At 38.4% G+C, this 20,794-nt stretch overlaps 1 protein-coding gene across 1 annotated transcript; it reads left to right on the top strand.

Moving 5' to 3' along the window:
• Positions 1-13,452: 13,452 nt before the first annotated feature.
• On the top strand, positions 13,453-17,478 carry rpl8 (ribosomal protein L8). Its single transcript, XM_008282472.1, has 6 exons — positions 13,453-13,522; positions 14,581-14,724; positions 14,805-14,946; positions 16,113-16,331; positions 16,426-16,541; positions 17,282-17,478. The coding sequence occupies exons 2-6, from the start codon at positions 14,587-14,589 to the stop codon at positions 17,438-17,440; spliced, it is 774 nt and encodes a 257-aa protein (XP_008280694.1). The 5' UTR covers positions 13,453-13,522; positions 14,581-14,586; the 3' UTR covers positions 17,441-17,478.
• Positions 17,479-20,794: the final 3,316 nt, after the last annotated feature.

Here is a 20,794-nt window from a genome sequence, read left to right as displayed (position 1 = left end):
TATAAATTAATACCAGATGGCCTAACTTCTTTAGACGCAACCTTTGCAACATCACAATTCCTTACTGGCAAGTCTTGTTCATAGTTGAGTAAAATCTGAGTCATTGTCCATCACACACTGAAACCTTTCTGTTCCTACTAAACAGAACCAGTGACTCAGTCCCGTTATTTAAAAATTGTAATAAAAATGTAAGCAAAGAGTCTAACTACCACTCTGTGTGTGTCTGTGTGTGTGTGTGTGTGTGTGTGTGTGTGTGTGTCTGTGTCTGTGTGTGTGTGTGTTGTCCTCCTGGCTGGTGACTTCAGTACCTCCAGGACTTTAATCTCATGACAGACTGAAAGTCCCAGAATGCATTGAAGTGGTTTAACAGTGAAATGACGTGTCTCTACTGTTTGTTTTTCAGGAATCAAAGGATCACATGTTGGCCTGAATGCAACACGTCACCTGATACACACTTAGCTTCAGGATGGTCAGTGCAGCAAAACACTTCAGTCAAGAATAACAACTTAAGAACCACTGACCAGGCTGTTATGAAGCTGACCAATCACAGTCCTTCTTCTCATTAGCACCATGGAACTTGGTTCAGACATTCGTATCCCTCTCAGGATGAATTGTAATAACTTTGAGATCCATTGTCCTCCAGTCGGTAAAAATCTTATTTGCCTTCTACTTTGGTTCATGAAAAAATACTAGCATGTGACTGGGATATTTGGGTTTGATACTGACTTTAGGTAGTATGAAGTTCTGGTGATGATATATTGGCCAATATTGTTAAGAAATATGTCATACTGACAAAGGAAAATGATGCGGCCATTTTTTATTAATTCTCCAGCAAAGTACTTCACAAGCTAGTTAACAACTTACCATGAAGACAAAGCTGGACTCCGCACCACTGTCTGCTCAGGTGTGATACAAACTCTGCTACATGTGCTGCCGACAGTGCTTTTATAAATAATAGAGTTGTAATAGCTCAACTGTGCGATGACATTTTTTTTAAACTTTACTCCAAGGATCTTTGTCTGGATTATGTTCTGTTAAAAAAAGTTTTCATATCAGACAAGATATTCACTGATATGGATACATGTAATAGGTCGAAATTAGATGTTAATAACGGCCAAAATACCTGCAAAACTGAGCTACACTTCCAGTTTAGTGTTAAATAGGAAACATGCTAAAATAAGATGTTGACCACGTTAAGTATCTCCTCAACATCATCATAGTCATTGTGAGCATGCTGATGTTAGGGTTTAGCACAAAACACCATATTATGTCCCATAGTACAACCTCACAAGGTGCATTTTCAGCAGCGCAGATCAGAACCAGCGCCGTTCTAAACGGGTGAAGCAAACTGAGCCAATTTGTAAAAAAATTGGTTGCTGAGCTTACATCAGAAGTGTGACAGCATCTTCAACCGAAGCATCTAATTTAAAAGGGAAAAACAGTGGATAAGCTCTGCGGATGAAAGCATTTTACTACTAAAGTTACTCGTTGGACGCAGAAAATTTGCATCTAATCACAGTAATAAAGTTTAACAAATAAATGAGACAACTAGCAGGCAAATAAGTGATAGCTCCACATTGTAATGTTGATGTAAAATCCAGAGTCCTCTTTGTCTGAACTGAGACAGTAAAAATGCAATTGATTCTGAGAAGAGACAAAGACCTTTCAACATTGTCTCAAGTTTTTTTGCGTGAAAGTGGAAAATGTTTCACAGGAAGAAATGAGTAACAGAATCTCTATGGTGACTGTGGCTGTTGACAACAAATTTCACCTTGTCTGCTTCAAAGACTTTCAGACAAGACAATGTACAAATCAGACGTACATTTTTCATCCATGTAACAAATATGTGAGTCTGTAATCTATATCTTAATTTATGTGGTCAAACATGAATTGTTGTGCACATTTGCATCTGGGATGAAGTCTTTGTGTGTTCTTGGTTTTTCTAAGGAAGTTTTAGGAAATGTGTCTGCAATTGGAAAGAACAGTCTTAATCAGAGGTCAAAGGTCACCACACTAACCGCAGCTTCCTCTCAGCCAGTTTTGCATGTAAATACCTCAGTAACCACGGCGACCGCACAGAGCGCGGGGAGGGAGGTTCTGGTACCCGTTGCCCTTGGCGACAGGCGTTGGCTCATGTTGTATGTCCACTTCTTCCTCTTTCCGTCGTCGCAGGAAGTTCATCTCAGTCAAGGCCACTCCTTTTTAAGGACATCAAAATAAAAGCACTGCTTGCTGACCTCCTGTCATAATAAGAGCTTAGCCCTTCACCTTTTTGTCAGTGAGAAAAATAACATCCTGGACACACTAAACCACGCACACACACAAACCCACACACACAACTCAGCCTTCCTGCCTCCCTCCACCTCCCTTACAAAACGTTTCCTCCATCTTCTGTCTTTAAAGCAGAAGTAAATGAGGAAAGCACCGCTTCCGTTTCCTTCTGATTCAACAAAAGGAAGATGGTCACAGTGACTCTGGCATTTCATGAACATATTTTAACAAACAAAAATCTGATCTTTTGTAAGAGGATGGACAGAAATCAAACAGTCACTAATCCCAAAGTCAGTTAGTTTTTTATTAAAAGATAAAATAAATCTAGTAGATTCTTCGATTTTTGTAATGATGTTAAATAAGGTAGGTATAGCATCTCTCCTCAGGTTGTATTAAGATCAAGGCATCTGTCCAGGAAACATATCAGCTCTTTTTAAAGCTGCATAATAGTGAGCCTGAATGCAGGCTGCCATAAGTGATAGTACAAAGTCACCTTCTTATCCTAGTTAAAGGAATACTTCGGCATGTCAGTAAAAGTGTTCACTTTCTTTCTTGCCATTCATTAGATTGGACCAATGCCCCGCTCATCTCACCCTTTAGCTTAATATAAAGACAGGAAACAGAAAATCTGGCACAGTCACAAGGCATCTATCTGCATCTCTACAGCTCACAAAATAGATTTAGATTTACGCATGAACACAAATAGAAAAACAAAACATGTACTGCAGACTTACACTTGGGTCCTCACATACTGCACTGTGGTACTTTCCATTGTGTGCTATTGTCTTCTTTTGGTGAGGAAAATACTTTGCATTGTACCCCTCTACAGTGTTTCTCTGTTTTACTTTTCATTACGACTTAACCTACATAACATGTGAATCACCCCTAAACTACAATTAGCAAATTAATATGCCCGACAGTATTAAGAAGGTAAAATGAACTTTTCATGAGTGGTTACAGCCTGTGTTGAATGCCATACCCCTTTTTTCTTTTTCTTATGCTTCATCTTGACTATCAGCTATCCAATTAAAGAAAAATATGCCAGAAAATAAATGAAATTAGCTTTACCCCACCTGTCTACAACTTTAAACTGCTGCTTATATGCTTTACAAATACTTGGATTTTAACAGTTTAGGTGGATTTAGTTTTCTAACAGAGGATTTGGACTTAGCAACAAGAAAGGCCTTCAGACATAATCCACCGGTCATTTTAATGACAGTCTTCGCCTCCCTCCAAAACAATTCCCCGTTACTATTTTGAAGGGACACATTGTTGCATCCTTCACTTACCTCCAACCAGTATGATTGTGACTGTTTAAAGAAACATAAACAAAATAGAGCTTTATTTTCTCTAATAGCAGAATTAAGATGAGGTGCAGTCAGACGATTCTGTGCTACACAATGATCTCGATTGTTCTTAAGCAAATGATCTGATTTTGTCACTGCATGATGAAAACCTCCTTGGCTTCAGACATACTGATGTGAAAGGTTGATTCTCAGTTTACTTTAAGCTGACATATTTTCTGTTAATGTTTCTATAGCGGTCCTATGGGTCATGCTGACTTTGCACTCTCCACGTTTTGTGTGTGGATGAATACACAGGATAATTAGGTCTGTGGTTACTGTCAGAGTCGGACTAAAAATGTAATGTAAATCTACTTTTTTGTAAAGGTGCTTTTTTAAATTGCCTTGGTATGCAACATTTTATGCTGCACCTTGTTTCTCCTGAATCTCAACAACAGAGCACACAAAGGTAGCATCACCCCCAGACCCACAGTAAACACATTAACATTAAACACGTCATATTGAAATGAACTCTAATTATCCTTTTAACGTGATGTTTGCTTGGTTGTTTTCCCGACAACATCTCCACTGTTCATTCATCGCCCTCAGACAACGAGGAAGTCTTTTCAACCAGCTGACAGCTGCACTCAGAGTGTGTGTGAATGTGTGTGTGTCTAGAACCTCCATGGTAACCAGTTTCCAGAAACCCCATCCTGATGTTTATTTTCTCGGCTAAAATAAACAAACAGGAAGTGAGACTAGAATGGCAGGAATGGGACGTCCTGTGAGGGGAGAGCGGCAGCGTGGATTCAGCCAATCAGAGACTAGATCTGCAGTGAGGTCACTTCATGTCAGCTCAGCGCCATCAGAAGGAAACTCTGGGAACTGTGGCTGGTTTGTATTCAGAACAAAACAACAACAAAAACTGCACAGTGTCCTGTATTTATCCTAATGAAGGTTTTAACTCCTCACCGTGGCGCAGGCTGATGTTGTTTTCCCCGAGGTTGCCAGTAGCGATGTTTACATCAGGAAACAGAACAGCTGCCATAACTGGAGGCATCGCCACAGCAACACAGACCCACAATGCCTCTGGAGCAAAAACAGCTGTTCTGTCCAGGGGCGAGAGACCTAGAAAAAGACAGAGACGGGGGGGAGAGAGAGTCACACAGACGGGCTCTTGTAGTAACATGACGACTAAAATTGCGGCAAAATTAGTTATTGGACCCTTTAAAGTTCCCCTTAAGTTCAGATCACACAAAACATACTGACATATGACAGACAGTGACATATGAGACTGAACAGTGCTCCCAACAAGTTTTGTTTGGCGTTTTGCTGTTTTTTTTTTTTGAGAGTCTTGTTTTAATTGTGATAAAGTTACTTCCATAAATTTAGGAAATAAAAACAACAAAATTGAAAAACAAGATTGAAAGAAAAAAAAAGACAAATCCATTAGATTCTTGGATTTGTTGGAATTTAATGCATATTTGTATAGGTACATAACTTTTGTTCATTCTTGGTCATGTTAATCTCCATAATTCATACTACTGAAAGGTCTTAGCCAAAACATTTATTATAGTTCAGAACTGTATTATTCATATAATACTTTTGTTTGGTTTTAATCATTAAACTGTAAATTACTCAGGTAAATTCACACCATAAACACCACTGTAGGGTCTTAACCTTAATATTTAAGCTTGTTAGTTTAATTTGTGATGCCAGTCATGTTTTCTACTGGAACACACTTTGGTACTACATTAAATGTGCTCTATAAATATCAGTGACTTGACTTGATTAAAGGTAAGGATAAGCATGTACAGGTTGTGAGCGGTTGAATGGATGATTCAGTCAACAAACTGATCTTGACTTTTTTTTTGGAAACCTGCTGAAACAAAAGGTGATGAATCTGAAGTGATATGTTTTGGACAGCAGGTGGTAAACTGTGGTGTAAGGAAACCTACCTGACAGCAAAGGAAGAACTGTGACTGAGAGTGGAGCTTAATGTTCTTATTTTTGATCTGAAGTTAATATAGAGTTTTAACAGAAAGTGTCTGTGAGCAGAGAAACACAAACTCTGACAAAGGAGCTTGGCCTGGACTGACCTGTCCATATGTATTGTGGTGGCCTCTGATTGGACCACTGGTTTTCAAACAGACCAATCAGAAGCAGGTATGAGCAGGTGTGTCGAATCAAGTGATTTCACCTGGAGAGGAACAAAAATGATGCTGTCCTGCTTATGAAACAAGGTCTACAATGTGGCAGAATCTGTAGGTTAAGATGCTTAAACCAGCTTTTAAAGAAAGAAATGATTTGTAATAAAATAAAACATTACAGACACAGGAAAGTGGATTTTATATAAACATCATAAAATGTCTGGTTCTCTTTAATTTACCTGACGTTACTGTGTATAACTGTGAATTCAGATCTGGAAAACTACAATCATGAAGAAACAACATCACTTAATATGAAATGAGAAGTACATACTAGTATTATACATATATATATAGTATATATACCAGCAAGGAAATACATTCAGGGAGGTAAAACATGCAAAACAGAATCACGATGAAGCTGCAAAAAGCCAGATATCACAAATAAGGCCATAAAAAACAAGCCTACGTTTTACTTTTACATTTTTCAACATGGTCTGCAGTAATGTATAAAGTGAATATTTGTGCATTTTTGTTCATGAATATGTGGTATACCTAAAAGTTAAATAAATGTTAGATTGTGAAGGGAAAAAAGCTCCTATTTGAACAATATGTTCCATTCATAATGTAATTGGAGATTATTAATAACATGTGTTTTTAATATATAATGAAATATGTTGTTCTGAGCCTCAGTAATGGAATAAAACTCTAAAAGCGTTGACATCATTAAAGGATTTTTGTGTAGTTAGAACAACAACAAAAATTTGAGTGAAATATAAAACTGTCAGCTTGACTTTATTGGGATCCTGTAGGAATAATGTTGCCTGTAATCTGATTGGTCTGTAGTCAAGATTTTTGCAGATTTATTAATTAATTTGAACCTCCAATGTTAACCTGCTAACCATGGTGACACATCCTTTAAAGATTAGTTACATCAAAGGCAGCTGGATAACCCACTAAGCTAAATTATTTTAAATTTGGTTGAATAAGACACATGAGCTCCTCTGCTGTGTTAACGATGGGAAAAATCTGAATGTAGTAATTAGTTAGAAATTCTGAATTTTAAAAATGGAGAAATTTTTTTAAACTTAACATATTAAGTTGAATCAAAATTACAGATGAATATTCTTTCTTTGTCCATTTTTAAGGAGTCAACAGACTGACAAAGGATAATATGTGAAGCTGCTTTCAGTGACTGAAGTTTCTTAAATAAACAGAATGAAGGACCACAAGTCTTAACTTTTATTGATTGTGTCTCCAAAAATTCAATCTGGGAAGTTTCCTTTTTATGTTTCATAATTTTTCAACCTCTTCACTGCTGACTGAGGAACGTATAAATACACACTGATGGAAAAACTAGTTCCACGAAATCAGATGAACGCTCACAGAAGTGGAACGCAGACAGATGAACAAACACCGAGGTTAAATGTTAAATATGAATCAGGACATTCAGAGTGTGTGTGTGAATACCATGACTAATTAAAGTTTAAATTCTTACTTCCTGTCCACTGTTCCCATGGTGACCGTGGGAGAGACTGTTTGATTGTATAGCGACGCACAAATACACACAAATGTACAGACACAGACTGAGCAGATCAGAACGCTGCAGCAGTAAATTCCTGCTGCACAGCGACAGTATTTAGGTTTTCAATAATGTTTTTGCAGAGGAGCACAACAACTGCTGGAATTTTTCTGGTTAAAATGTGCGAGAAACAGGACGGGAAACAGTAAAATATACAGAACAGTTTGTTGTTGGTTCTTCAGCTCTATTGTTCTGTTTTGTCCCAGATCTGACAAAGCTAACTGTATTAATGATTTAGTGGCTAACACACACACACGCAGTGCGCTGTTTGGTTGTTGGACAGCAGAATGGAGCTCTGTTGTCACATCTGCAGCTCTCTGCATTTTGCTTCATACGGAGGCCGGAGGTTATTCCCCCACTGGGAGGTCAGGGGTCAGGGGTCGAGGCTGCTCCTCCCTCTCTGAAGTCTTAAAGCGTAAACTTGAGGCTCAGCGTGACTGGAGTTGGTGTTGCTCTCTGCGAGGAAACAAAGAACTTTTTTTTAATCATCTAAGTGAAGAGCACAATTAGCAGACGCCGTTATAGGAGCCATGAATTGGACTCAGTGAGTTAATTGAACTAATATTAATAATTTGTTGATTTGTTTGTTGTTGTTGTTGTTGTTGTTTGATGCCTGAGACAGAAGGGTGACACTCATAGGCCGAGTATTTTGTTGATCGCTAAGCCACTTTCTTCAGCTCATTTGTGCGCGTTGTAAACAAGTTGATTCTTTTTTGTTAATGAAGGTTACTTAAGATGTATTTTTAAATTCCAATCAGTCTTTTTGGTCATGCTTCATACTAGATAAACCAGGCCCGACCTCTTTTTAGTTTGTTTCCAGCCATGTTACATCATTAGGATATACTGTGGTACATTCATTCAAGTCTGTAGTTAAATACACAGATGATGAGAATCATCCAAATCTAAATAAAAAAGATGTTCTTAAAGACCTACATTTAGTAGAAGAGGCTGTTTTCCACCAACAACCAACTAATACAGTATGTTAAGTATTGTAGTTTAAGCAGTTTACTGTTGTCTTTAAATCTATCCATCCATCATCTATACACCGCTTAATTCTCACTAGGGTCACAGGGGGCTGGAGTCTTTCCCGCCTAACTTAGGGTGAAGGCAGGAGACACCCTGGACAGGTCACCAGTCTATCACAGGGCCACACTTAGAGACAGACAACCAAGCACACTCACATTCACACATGTTTTAGTGTGGGAGGAAGCCGGAGAACGCGGAGAGAACCCACGCTGCACGCGGAGAACATGCAAACTCCACACAGAAAGATGCCAGGCGTCCTCACCAGGACGCGAACCGGCGACCTTCTTGTTGTGAGGCAGCAGTGCTAACCACAGCTCCACCTTACAGCCCTGTCTTAAATCTACCATATCAAATTTTTGACTACTTTTGCAGCAAACGTGATCACTTTTGAAAGTTGATATGGCTAATATGTTAGCATAAAAGTCATGTCTGTGTCCACCTGATGAGAATAAGTGAAATATTTAGTGTCTATTAAATTACATTTTAAAATATCTGACTTCTAAATGTTCCACTATGTTCATCAGTGAGTTGATAACTAGATTCACTATTATGTTATGGGAGCAGTGAGACTGCTGAGGACCATAAATACAAAACGAGGATCTGAAACAAGCTAAAAATTAATGTACAGTTGAAGGAAACTGCATAGTCAGGAGACAATTCTTGGTAGGTTTGTCAATACAAGGAACCCTGTTAGATTATTTAATGCATCAGCAAGTTGTAACAAAGACAGAAGTGTGAGGGTCTGATTTATTTATTTATTTATTTTTAAATATCCCGCTATTTTTTTAAATTTAATTTTATTTATTTATTTATTTGGGTTTTTTTTTTTACCACTTGGGAGCTGCAGAAACAAGTTGTGACAAATTTTCACATTTTAAGTTTATATGAGAAGTATGTTAGCAAATAGTTGCTTACTTACACATCTGGAAGTACCAGCAACAGTATAATTTTTTGGGATTATGTTTCTGTCCACATGATAAATTAAAGTCCAATATATGGGTCATGCACGTGGTTTTTTCAGAGCTTTTTCTCTGAAAACAGCTGCTGCATCTGAAAACAGTACTGCTGAGAGCAGTGAGTGAAACATAACTGTGAAACTGCAGCCAGATGCCAAAACAATGAGCTGAAACTCACTAAAAGCTCTGTAAAGTTGATCGCACCACTTTCACAGTCTTCTGATACCTTTATAATTAAGAAATATATATTATAAATGCTTAAATCAACAATGTAACAGTAAATACAATGAAAATGTGAAAATCACATAAGAAAAACAAAAAATGCTGCAATGTCTTTACAGGGACACAACAGTTACAATCTGAAGTCAAAGGTTTCAGTCAATGATGCCAGAAACACTCGACACAAGTGTGTGTCTGCTGCCAATAAACTACACAAGAGGCTGAAAAATAAACACTGAAGAGCCTCCTTTCATTCACTCTGTTAACTGGTCAACACAAGAAGCCAGGACTTTTTAGTGCTGCTCGATGTCAGAAATGTAAAGATGCTACCTGTCTGCATTTGGATTTCCTCTAAGACCAACAGCGCCATCTAGAGATGAATCACAATGGACAGCAGCATCCTCAGGTGACTGAAGACGTCATTAGGAAATCTGTTTTCACACTGATTACTGAAGGAGAAAAGAATGATCTTTAAGAAGGACATTGAATTTCTCAGTGGATTTACACTTTTTTTTATTTTATTGAAGTTTAAAAAAAACAGTCTCTTCTTTTAAATCGTCTCAAAATAACTTCTAAACTGAATAATGTGAGCTCCGGTGGATTTGTTTTCTTTGTGGAGGGGATGTTTAATCAGCTGACCTGCATTCTACAACATATCAGCATATGTTGAATAAGCTATTACACGATCATGGCTGCTTTCCAGCCCCATCGTACAAAAGTGAAATATGACAAGTAAAACTAAAGCATGTCATCAGCCTATGTTCAGACTGATGGCTCTTGAACCAACCACTGATACCACAACCTGGCCCTCAGCACACCAAGTTAACTGCAAACTTTACCACAATACTGGTACTCAGTACTCAGCTACAGTTTGCAATGTATTCTAGAGGCATGTTTTTTTTTTTGCGTTTGTTGAAAGTCTCTTTACATGTCAACAGCAAACAATAAATCAATTGCTCTGATAATAAAAAGAAGAACATGGTGTCTGTTTGTGTGCTTCATTGCTGTTCCTGATCTCCAGCCTTCTGTTTACATGTATTTGTTTCTGTATTGTAGCCTAGTTGTGCGTTGTTTGATGAGACGTCTTACAATTGAGGTGATGTGGTCTGTTAATGTGTTTTTAGACATGAAACAGTTTTAATACACTAGCAATGGTCTCATGGAATAAGTGTGGATTTTTACTGCTGTGTTTAATGTACACAGAGTCTATAATGCAGCCAAGCGTTCTACACCACTGTGTTAAGTTTCTTTGTATACGTCAAAGAATGGCGACTGAAATACAGTGGATCCTTTTGGAGTTGGAGCTAAAAAGTGATAAACAACAATTACTGGAATAAAAATAGTGCAACACAGAGAAAGCAAAACTGAGTCCATATATGGATGGGTAAAGCTGAAATTAAGAACATGGCATGTGATTAAACAAAGCTTTAACATTAACTTTGCACAAATTAATACGCTGTGTAAATATGACATATTTCTGTCAATAACAACAATAAGAATAATATTTTGATTTATAAAACATCTTTCTAAAAGAAAGTTTCAAGGTGCTTAATAAAGCAGACATTAATTTATCAGCAGGACAAAAAAAAAATCAGATTCTGCTATTTAAATAAGGTAAAACTTTTATTTTGAAAAGCCAACATGTTTCATGAACCTTGATTGGTAACTTTTAACATCCATCCATCCATTACCTCACTAGGGTTGCGGGGGGCTGGAGCCTATCCCAGCTGACTTAGGGGGAAGGCAGGGGACACCCTGGACAGGTCACCAGTCTATCACAGGGCTACACTTAGAGACAGACAACCAAGCACACTCACATTCACACCTACAGACAATTTAGAATCACCAATTACCCTCAACATGTTTTTGGACTGTGTGGGAGGTATCTGGAGAACCTGGTGAGAACCCACGCTGCACGCGGAGAACATGCAAACTCCACGCAAAAAGATGCGAACCAGCAACCTTCTCGCTGTGAGGCAAAGGTGCTAACCACCGAGCCACCTTGCAGCCACCTTTTAGCATCAAACCATAAATCCTTCAGCAATGAGACTGACACTGGGTGAAAGAGGACGGAAATGCCCACATTTTTGTATATAAATTATTCATGTATATAAAAACTGTAAGAAGTAGACATGGTTAATGGCACTTTAAAAAAAATCTGGTCAACCTGCAGCTGGACAAGACGAATGTTTTTAATGTCTTTGCTTACCACTGGTAAATAAAACAACACTTAATTTCCTGTTTTATACAAAGCTGTACTGTCTGTAGAGTTTTCAGTGTTCTGAATAAAACTTCCACAGCATAATTGAAGCTCGTCTCCTTTGTTTTAACCCAAGAACAAAATACAATAACTGCATGCACACAAAAAGCTGACGCTGCAGGTAATAAATATGTGGTTCAGTTACTATGATGCCACATTGTTTATACAGTCCCACAGGTACAACATGCATAAATACTGCACACACACAGTTTTTGTCCTTTATTGTTCCCTTGATTTTATTCCTCTGAGGACGCGGACCTCAGTCTAATAACGACGCTTCCACTGACCAAAAACAGCCGATATTTGTTTAATGGCATAGTTTGAGTTTGTAAAGTGTTTAATAGTCAACCTTATGTTTTAGTTTTAAGTGCTTCATTTGGTTCAGTAAGTCCAATTTTATAGCACACTTTAGCTTCCATAAAATAAACTGCAGAGCTGGCAAAAGAGAGACATGAGTTTAACAAAAAAAAAAAAAAAGAGGCAAAAGGATCCAACATGTTTGAAATATTGTTTTTACTTCCTTCAAGGAAGTGTAGCAGGAGAAGCTCTCATTTCATGTGTTTTATCTGAACAGCAAGGTGAGGAAGATAATTGAAGGTTATTTACAAGTAGTAATAAGAAATATACATAAACATCATTCAGGCTGTGCTTTCACTGCTTGATCTTCACCACATAAGGATCTGAAGCCTCTTATAACAGGCTGATTGGTTCATTAGAGCAGAAATGGTTCTCCCCACAGGTTTCTGACAGTGGAGCTCCAGACTACACTGTGGTGGAGCACAGCATGATGGCAGGACTACCGTTGGATCTGGGAATCAATGTGCATTCAGTCACAATGTGCCTCCAGATGGCACCGTTGTGCACAGTGAGACTCCTGGTATTAAAGATAATACCTTCATTTCTATAGCACCTCTTAAAAGGTAAAGTGGTTTATAGTAAAGAATAAAGAATATAAATATTAACATTATTCTAGAACAATAGACTTGGATTTTTAAAATACTAAAAACAATAAAATAGCTTACCGAACACAAATATATAATTCATAACAACAACAACAACAACAACAATAATAATAATAACAATAATAATAATAATAATAATAGTAATAATAATGTATCCCTTGGCAATGACTCAAACACAACTGTGTAGTTTGTTTGTTTCTGGCCTAATTCGAGATTCAAAGTTTTAATTTGTCACATGCTGATACAATTCTACGCAGAAATGTAAAGTGACTGTTTTTCAAGGTTGTGCAGTAAGAGCAAGAAATGATAGAAAACATTCCCTAAAAATAGAAAAGTCAAGAAGTGAGGAGTGACAGATTAAATTTAAAAAGAAACTAATAAGTTAACCAAAACAATCATAAAAATAACTCTTAAAACGTTTTAAAATGTAAATATGGATTTATTTTTATTCGTATTCCATATTTAAATGTCTTTGTATGTTTGTAAGCCAATGCCTTGAAAATAGGGCAGGCTTATGGAAGAGATCATTTTACAGGTGGATTACTGATTTTGTAGTTTTTCTAAAGCAGAAAATCTTCTCCTAATATTAAATTAAATACGTGCAGGTAAAGTGTTCGGAATGCTATCTTAATTTTTCATCAATTTAAGTTGCTGCGAGATGTGATTGTCTTCTTTTTTCATTTTTTTAATCAATTCAAAAACCAAAGAAGAAGATTTGCATCGGCCTACATTTCCCATCAGCCCTCTCGCTGATTTCTCCGGAAGAAAACCTCCGCTTTTCCTTTTGCACATCCTCTTTCCGTCAGCGGAGTTTAGGTAGGACAGCAACATTCTCATTCCCTTCGTAAAATCTGCTCTAAATCACGATTTTAGTGGGTCATCCGCTCTAAACTAACATTTCTAAATGTGCAGCAGAGTTACAACAGTCAGACCTGCTGAGTATTTTAACGGCAGACTTGTGTTTTTAAGTTTTTTGGTGGTTATGTGTCGCTGCTCGGTGACATGGCGCACTAGCAGCGGTGTGTCAACAGCTAAAAGGCCGGCAGCCGCTGCATACAGGACGGGTCTGAATTATTCTGAAGGGTTTAGGGAGGCCAGAGATAATTTAAATTGTACATATTTGTAAAGTATGACAACAGGCTGCTGTGTTGTAAACCATAGACCAATGCGAACCCTTACGTTATTTAGGTAGCGGTGGCTAGCACGCTAGGCTAACGATAGCTAGCAACTTGAGACTCTGTGGCAGGCTCTTGAGAAATATAAGTCGCCTTCTGTGGCATTTCAGACATTTATACGTTCGTAACGTGTTAGTATGAGTTTGTTAAATGTAACAGTGTGTGGAAACCAAGCATCAGGGACAGTCATTTAAACTAATATTCACGTCAAACCATTACATGCTTGCTAAAGCACTAAATATGCTAAATGCTTGTTTTCACTTACCTGCTACAGACATTTTGGTTTGTTGAAAGATGTTTTTGCTCAGGTTGAGGGCAGTTTTTACGATTGTGGGTCCAGGTTGTGTTCATTCAGTCTATTTCATATGAAACACTGCTGAGAGGTTCTGTAGAAAAATGACATTGACGGATTTTTCACATTTTAAGCTGCTGTGATAATGATACAGGATTTAATTATCAATTATTTGTTTAGTCTCATTAAACATTGATGACTAATTTGAAAGGATACAATTGCCGAAGGCTGCAATTTATCAATTCTTTACATCTATTACATGGCGAGTAATGAACTGACGTCCTTTTGACAAAATTGTATCATAGCATCTGTTTAAATTTTCTCCAAACCATTTACCCTAGTGTATCATGATGTGTATGTAAAAGTGTTAATTTAAGATTTCTAACGCCAACTGTCATTTGTTGCAGTACACGATGGGACGTGTGATCAGGGGACAGAGAAAAGGTGCGGGCTCCGTGTTCAAAGCCCACGTCAAGCACAGAAAAGGTGCTGCTAGACTCCGTCACGTTGACTTCGCTGAACGCCATGGTTACATCAAGGGGATTGTGAAGGTAACTTGTCAACTCTTGACACATCGTAGTCTCGTCATTTGTTGCAAGCGGAGTGTAAACGTTGTATCCTGCTCTCTTAGGATATCATCCATGACCCCGGCCGTGGTGCTCCCCTGGCCAAAGTGGTCTTCCGTGACCCATACCGGTTCAAGAAGAGGACAGAGCTCTTCATCGCTGCTGAGGGCATCCACACTGGACAGTTCATCTACTGCGGCAAGAAGGGTAAGAGGCTGAACAGTGTACACCAGCTGTTAGAGACGGCTAAATTCTGTCGTCGTTGCTCTTTAGACGAAAGGTCACCAAAAGGAATGACCAGATCAGGGTTTTTTGGGCCAGTTTTGTGTCAACTTCTAAATTTGTGCCAAACATTTTGCACAACTGACCTGCACTTCATACCTCAGTATTCTAGTCATGCTTCTTTTACCTTTTAAACTGGCTTTTACTGAATCCAAGCACATTTTGGCCTCTGATCTAACCTCACACGATTAACATTGATTAATGACACCTGCTAGAACATTTTAAATTCACCCGATGAAAGCAGTGATCAGAGTGACAAAACTTGAGCTGCTTCCTGAATGATTTGTCTGCCTGTGTTTGAACACTTCACTAATGGGGAAGAGTCATTGCTGGTAGAGCCAAATGATTTTGCACCTTCACGCACGCTTAATTTCCAATCTTAAAATCCTTGGAGTATTGATTTGGCCGTCTTTAAGAAAGGCAGGCTGAGGTAGACAAAGCAGTGAAATTCAGGCAATAATCAATTAAATTATTAACAAAGTTCTGGCACAATAATAACGTCTGTTTGAGTTGTGGAGTCTGTCGCATCCTTTCGGGTGTGTGTGTGTTTAAATGGTTTGTGGACAGAAAATCATGTCTGTTCCAGTTGGAAGTGATTTTTTTGAAAGCTTAAGTTTGCATGTAGCCCTGTCTGGATAGCAATTTAAAAAGTGTTGGAGGTTTTAATGGAACTGTTAGATCAGCGTTGATAAAGTTACTGAAAGCTTGTTCAGACATGAAACCAACATGTTAAACTGGCAGCATGTGTTAGTTAATGAGTAGTTCTGAACTGTAGACATGATTGATATTGACTTACAATTGTAGTGATTTGCGTAATGTGGTGTTGAGAGCTCACCAGGATTTGAGCATGTTTGAGCACCGCTGTGTCATTTTGCAACATATTGAGCATCTTTCTGTTGGCTCTCTGTGCTTGTATGCTGCCTCACATTTCTGTGTGGTATGTATGTTCCAGCGCAGTCAGAAGAGACTGTTGGATTAATGGTAACAAAGCAGGCTCTCGATGCAGGAGTGCTTGTAATTGGGTGAAATGGAAACCATATTGTTGGATTGAAGTGTTTGAAGCCTGTATCCTTCCATCTTTTGTCCCACAGCTCAGCTGAACATCGGTAATGTCCTGCCCGTTGGCACAATGCCTGAGGGAACCATCATCTGCTGCCTGGAGGAGAAGCCAGGTGACAGAGGCAAGCTGGCCCGCGCTTCTGGAAACTACGCCACAGTCATCTCCCACAACCCCGAGACCAGGAAGTCCAGAGTCAAGCTGCCCTCAGGCTCCAAGAAGGTCATCTCCTCTGCCAACAGAGCTGTCGTCGGTAGGAAACCTTCACATCTCCACTGCGACTCACTATTGTAGCTGATTCCTGTTGTAAAAGAGGCTGATTGATTGTCTTTGCCTCTTTGTTCCAGGTGTTGTTGCTGGTGGTGGTCGTATTGACAAGCCCATCCTGAAGGCCGGTCGTGCCTACCACAAGTACAAGGCCAAGAGGAACTGCTGGCCACGTGTCCGTGGTGTGGCTATGAACGTAAGTGCACTTGATCGTATGTTATCTGTGATGGCAAACAGGTAAAAATGCCTAGAAAACCAGGCTACAAAGACAAGCGTTAGCAGTCAACATGGGACGTTGTCCAAGTAGTGGAGAAAGACCATGAAGTCATGATATTGTGTTCTCCGTGGAGGTAATGAACCACAATGGCTTGTTATTTTCAGCTGCTGTAACTGGTTTCTGAACTTGTGTTACTGTTTCTACACAATAACTTGAGCACTTTTGCTGATCATTGAGGTGGATCAGCAGCTGGTTCAGGCTCATAAGATCTGGTTTAGTTTGGTGTGAATCTTAAAACAAGCCACTTCAAAATTTTCTGCTCATATTGCTTTGAGTGTCAATAATTCAAACTGTCTCTCACATGAATCCTCTGAACCCCAAGCAGTTTCTGGGCATTTTGACTCACTGTAGTCTCATTTATCATTGCAAAAGAAAAGAAATGTAAGTGGTTTAGGTTGTGTTAATTTTCCAGAAGAAACTGAATGTAACACATGACCCACTGGTGGGTTTTGGGGTTTAAAAGGTTAATGAAGTCCATGTTTGGTTTTTGTCTTTGTGACCATATTGTATTTATATTGAATGAGCTATATTGCAGCCATGTGAAGCTTGTTTGTTCCTGGCTGCAAAATGTTTGTTTTTTGGGCTTGTCTGAGATGGAGCCACGCTTCATATTACCTCAAGTTCCTAATACTAAAGGTACTGTTTCTCTCTCCCTGCAGCCCGTTGAGCATCCCTTCGGTGGTGGTAACCATCAGCATATTGGCAAACCCTCAACAATCAGGAGGGATGCACCTGCTGGTCGCAAGGTCGGTCTTATTGCTGCCCGTCGTACAGGCAGACTGCGTGGAACAAAGACCGTCCAGGAGAAGGAGAACTAAGTCTGACTTTCTTGATAATAAAATATGTTCCAAAAGAATCCACTCTCTGTTTTTATTTTTAAGTAAGACACACAAAGATGACTGAGATGCCTCATTTCAGGGTGGAGATGAAGTGGTGAGGGACTGGGAATTAAAGTCAAGATGAGAAAGTCATGATTCTAATAGTAAAGTGTGAACTGAACAGTGTTAATATCAATCAATCAATCAATCAATCATACTTTATTAATCCCTAGGGAAATTACCTTCCTAATATGACCAGGTAATTAAAATAGCATCTGTTAAATAAGTAAAGAATTCACTGGAGCCAAACTTTAGAACTGATGATCCCTTAGTATTGCACTAGAGCTGAATGATGAATTGATTTTCTGCTCATTTTAAAGAAGAAATGCCAACACATCACTGATTTGAATGTCAGAGTAGAAATGTGATATATTCCCTATTATTGTGACTTACGAGTGCCAGTTTTGCCTCCATTGTAGAGCAAAGGAAATAATATCTAGCAAAGGGGAAATTAGCATGAGCTCCCTACAGCTGTGTCATTTCAAACATTTCTTTTTGAATCTGGTTTAAATACACTGGATTTCTCCTATAAGCTTCGTTGCTGCTTGTCTTTGTCCTCAACCAGTGCACCATGCTTAGGTTTTGGATTGTTTGCTGGATAAAAACAAAGACATGTAAGGCTGTAGAAAATTAGCACATATTACTATGAACATAAAGTTACTCCAACAGACGCTTTCGTTTAATGTCAGTTTGAACTTAATCCTGTGTTGGATACCAGACGAGCTCCTGGTTTAGTTTACACTATTTGGGAACAAATGCTGTGAATAATTTCCAGTGAAAGTTACAGACAGTTGCAGCCATGTTGGCTACTTGTAAGAGGTAATGGTGTTCAGTCTTTCATCAGCAAAAAAACATCCTATAAATACTCATTTGTTATATTTTTTGGATCCTGTGTTGTAATAACCACTTGAGAACTTTAGAGGGAGCCGAAGGAACAGAGTTGGTAGAAAACAGTGACATCTGTCCTGAGACAATGAATGTCTGGTCTGCTCACTGTCACTTTAACTGCAGAACTACTGAACCACAGTCACAGCATGAAAACCACAGGTGTATCTGATAACATTTAAAACCGGTGCATTACATTCAGGCTCCAGGTAGATACTGTCGGCTCATTGTGGCAGGAACTGTGCCAACGTTAAAATTTTTTCCTGCTGTGACAAGTGAAGTTATCTGCTGTGTGGAAAAAGATCAAACCTGTCAGACCAGATCAGAAGTAACTGATCAATTAACTGATAAAAAAAAAAGAGGAAACAAACACAGGATGCAGCTTCACATATGGGACTAAATGCAAATCTGTTGGTCCCACAAGTATTTTGACTTCATCAACTTTGTGAAACTACACTGGTCTACAAAAGTTCAAAAGTTTTTTGAGCTGCTTTTGGACAATAGAAATGTGCTGAATCCAAATATTACATTGGTTTTGCTCAATGAGGTCAAAATTTTGATCTGTCGCCACATGCACTTTTTTTTTTTTAGATTTTTGTTTACATGTGCAGGTATCTATGCTTTGTATCATACAACATTCTTTTTCTACCAGTATGCTGATTGCATTTAAAAACCTTGGGTGCAACATGAGCATCAAAATGCACTACTTGTTCTCACATATTGAATAGTTTCCTGAGAATCGCGGATCAATGAGTGATGAGCAGGGGGAAAGGTTCCATCAGGACATGAAAGAGATGGAGACCAGGTATCAGGGATGCTGGGATGCAGTCATGATGGCTGATTACTGCTGGACTCTGAAGAGAGATATACCTGTTGCTGATCAGTCCAGAAGTTCCAAGAAGCGCAAGTTCAAGCCTTGAATTTTAATGCTGATGAAACATGCAATTTACTTGTATTTACCTTTACAAATGTTTACGCTCATCAACTTTTGGATCATTTAGCTTATGAAAAGAATTCGAAAATGAAATTTTTCCTCTAAAATCCAATTTCATATGAGAAATACTGAAATAAATCAATCACTAATGTCAAAAAACGTAATCAATATAGTGGCAAAATCGAGTTAGCATAAAAACCTGACCTGATATAGAAAAGCAGATGTCATTTTTGGATTCAGCGTTGCAAAAAATGTCCTAAATCAGTAAAAAAAAATCCTAGACACCTTCAAAAAAAATATTTTTTTGTAACCGTGTCAATAATAAAAATAAATACTCATTTCTGACTAAAAAATGTCAACCGTTAAAAATGAGACACAGGCAAGATTCCATGTTCTTTATTTGCTAAGGGCGCAATGCTTTTTTTTTTGTTATATTTCTGTGCACAAAAAACCTCACAAAGTGAAAGTCCACATCGCGACTGTAGCTCCAGAATTCAACGTCACACCATGGCCAAAACAAAAGTCGGCAAAAAACAGGGCGCAGAACTCTGTACAGTCAATATCTTCTTTAAAAATAACACAAGGACAAAAATGTTCCTCTTAAATCAAATTCTATTTTTAGTGAAATACAACAAAATAAATTCTATAAAATAAGAGCAAAATATTTAAATATAATACGGTGGGCAGAATATTTTCATTTGCAGGAGTATTTGGTATGTTTTAGACAAAAGAAAAAAAAATTCAAAAAATACACGCATTCAAGTTACCAATTAAATACAGTATTTACTGATGTTTACCTTTTACTCCTACAGAATTACAAGTTAGCTCAAGTTGCAACATGACTAACCAGCCGCTATTCTTACGGTAAAACCCTGCTGTGGGACCTACTCTCCATGGAGCGAGGGGTGGGGGGGGCCAGGGTCTCGCTGCTGCTCGGGAGCGTCCCGAACCACAGCCAGACACCAAACCGGACCGACTCCACGGCAGAGAGGAAGCCGATGGGCAACAAGTCTGTCTACAACTAGGCTCTATTGAAGAGACAGAAGCAAACCACACAGTCTATTATACACCAGATAGCCCAGTGCAGCAATTCTGTTGCATATGTGTTCATTTTTCAGAATTCCTATAGATGAAAGCTAAGCTGTCTAACCCACCAAAACTGACTGCCAAATGTGAAGTTGGAGGATTATAATGTGCAATTGAAAAGCCACTTATTCATACATTGGTTCAAAATATCGCCCTCATTGTAGATAGGGTAGATGAGTAGAAAAAAAGAACAAAAACAAAACAAAAAAAACCTAAGGGTAACAACACCCCTCTGGAGATGTGGATTAAGAACAGCTTTTAGGTTGTTATGATCACAAGTCTTCCCTTGGGCTACACTATTCTGGTGAGAAGCCATGCTAAATGTTACAGCATATTAACTAGAGCTTCAAAAAGGATTGAATTAATTACCAGAACAAACAAAAAAAAAA

This window comes from Stegastes partitus, unplaced genomic scaffold, assembly GCF_000690725.1.
Source record: "Stegastes partitus isolate 25-593 unplaced genomic scaffold, Stegastes_partitus-1.0.2 Scaffold7, whole genome shotgun sequence".
Taxonomy (NCBI): domain Eukaryota; kingdom Metazoa; phylum Chordata; class Actinopteri; family Pomacentridae; genus Stegastes; species Stegastes partitus.
Note: the sequence above shows the minus strand (reverse complement) of the source record. Positions and strands in the feature narration are given on the sequence as shown.

Bases quoted from the DNA above. Each gene is read 5' to 3' on its own strand.
- rpl8 (XM_008282472.1), top strand. From the start codon at position 14,587: ATGGGACGTGTGATCAGGGGACAGAGAAAAGGTGCGGGCTCCGTGTTC. The intron at 14,725-14,804 runs GTAACTTGTCAA...CTGCTCTCTTAG, and splicing joins ACATCAAGGGGATTGTGAAG to GATATCATCCATGACCCCGG. The intron at 16,542-17,281 runs GTAAGTGCACTT...CTCTCCCTGCAG, and splicing joins TCCGTGGTGTGGCTATGAAC to CCCGTTGAGCATCCCTTCGG.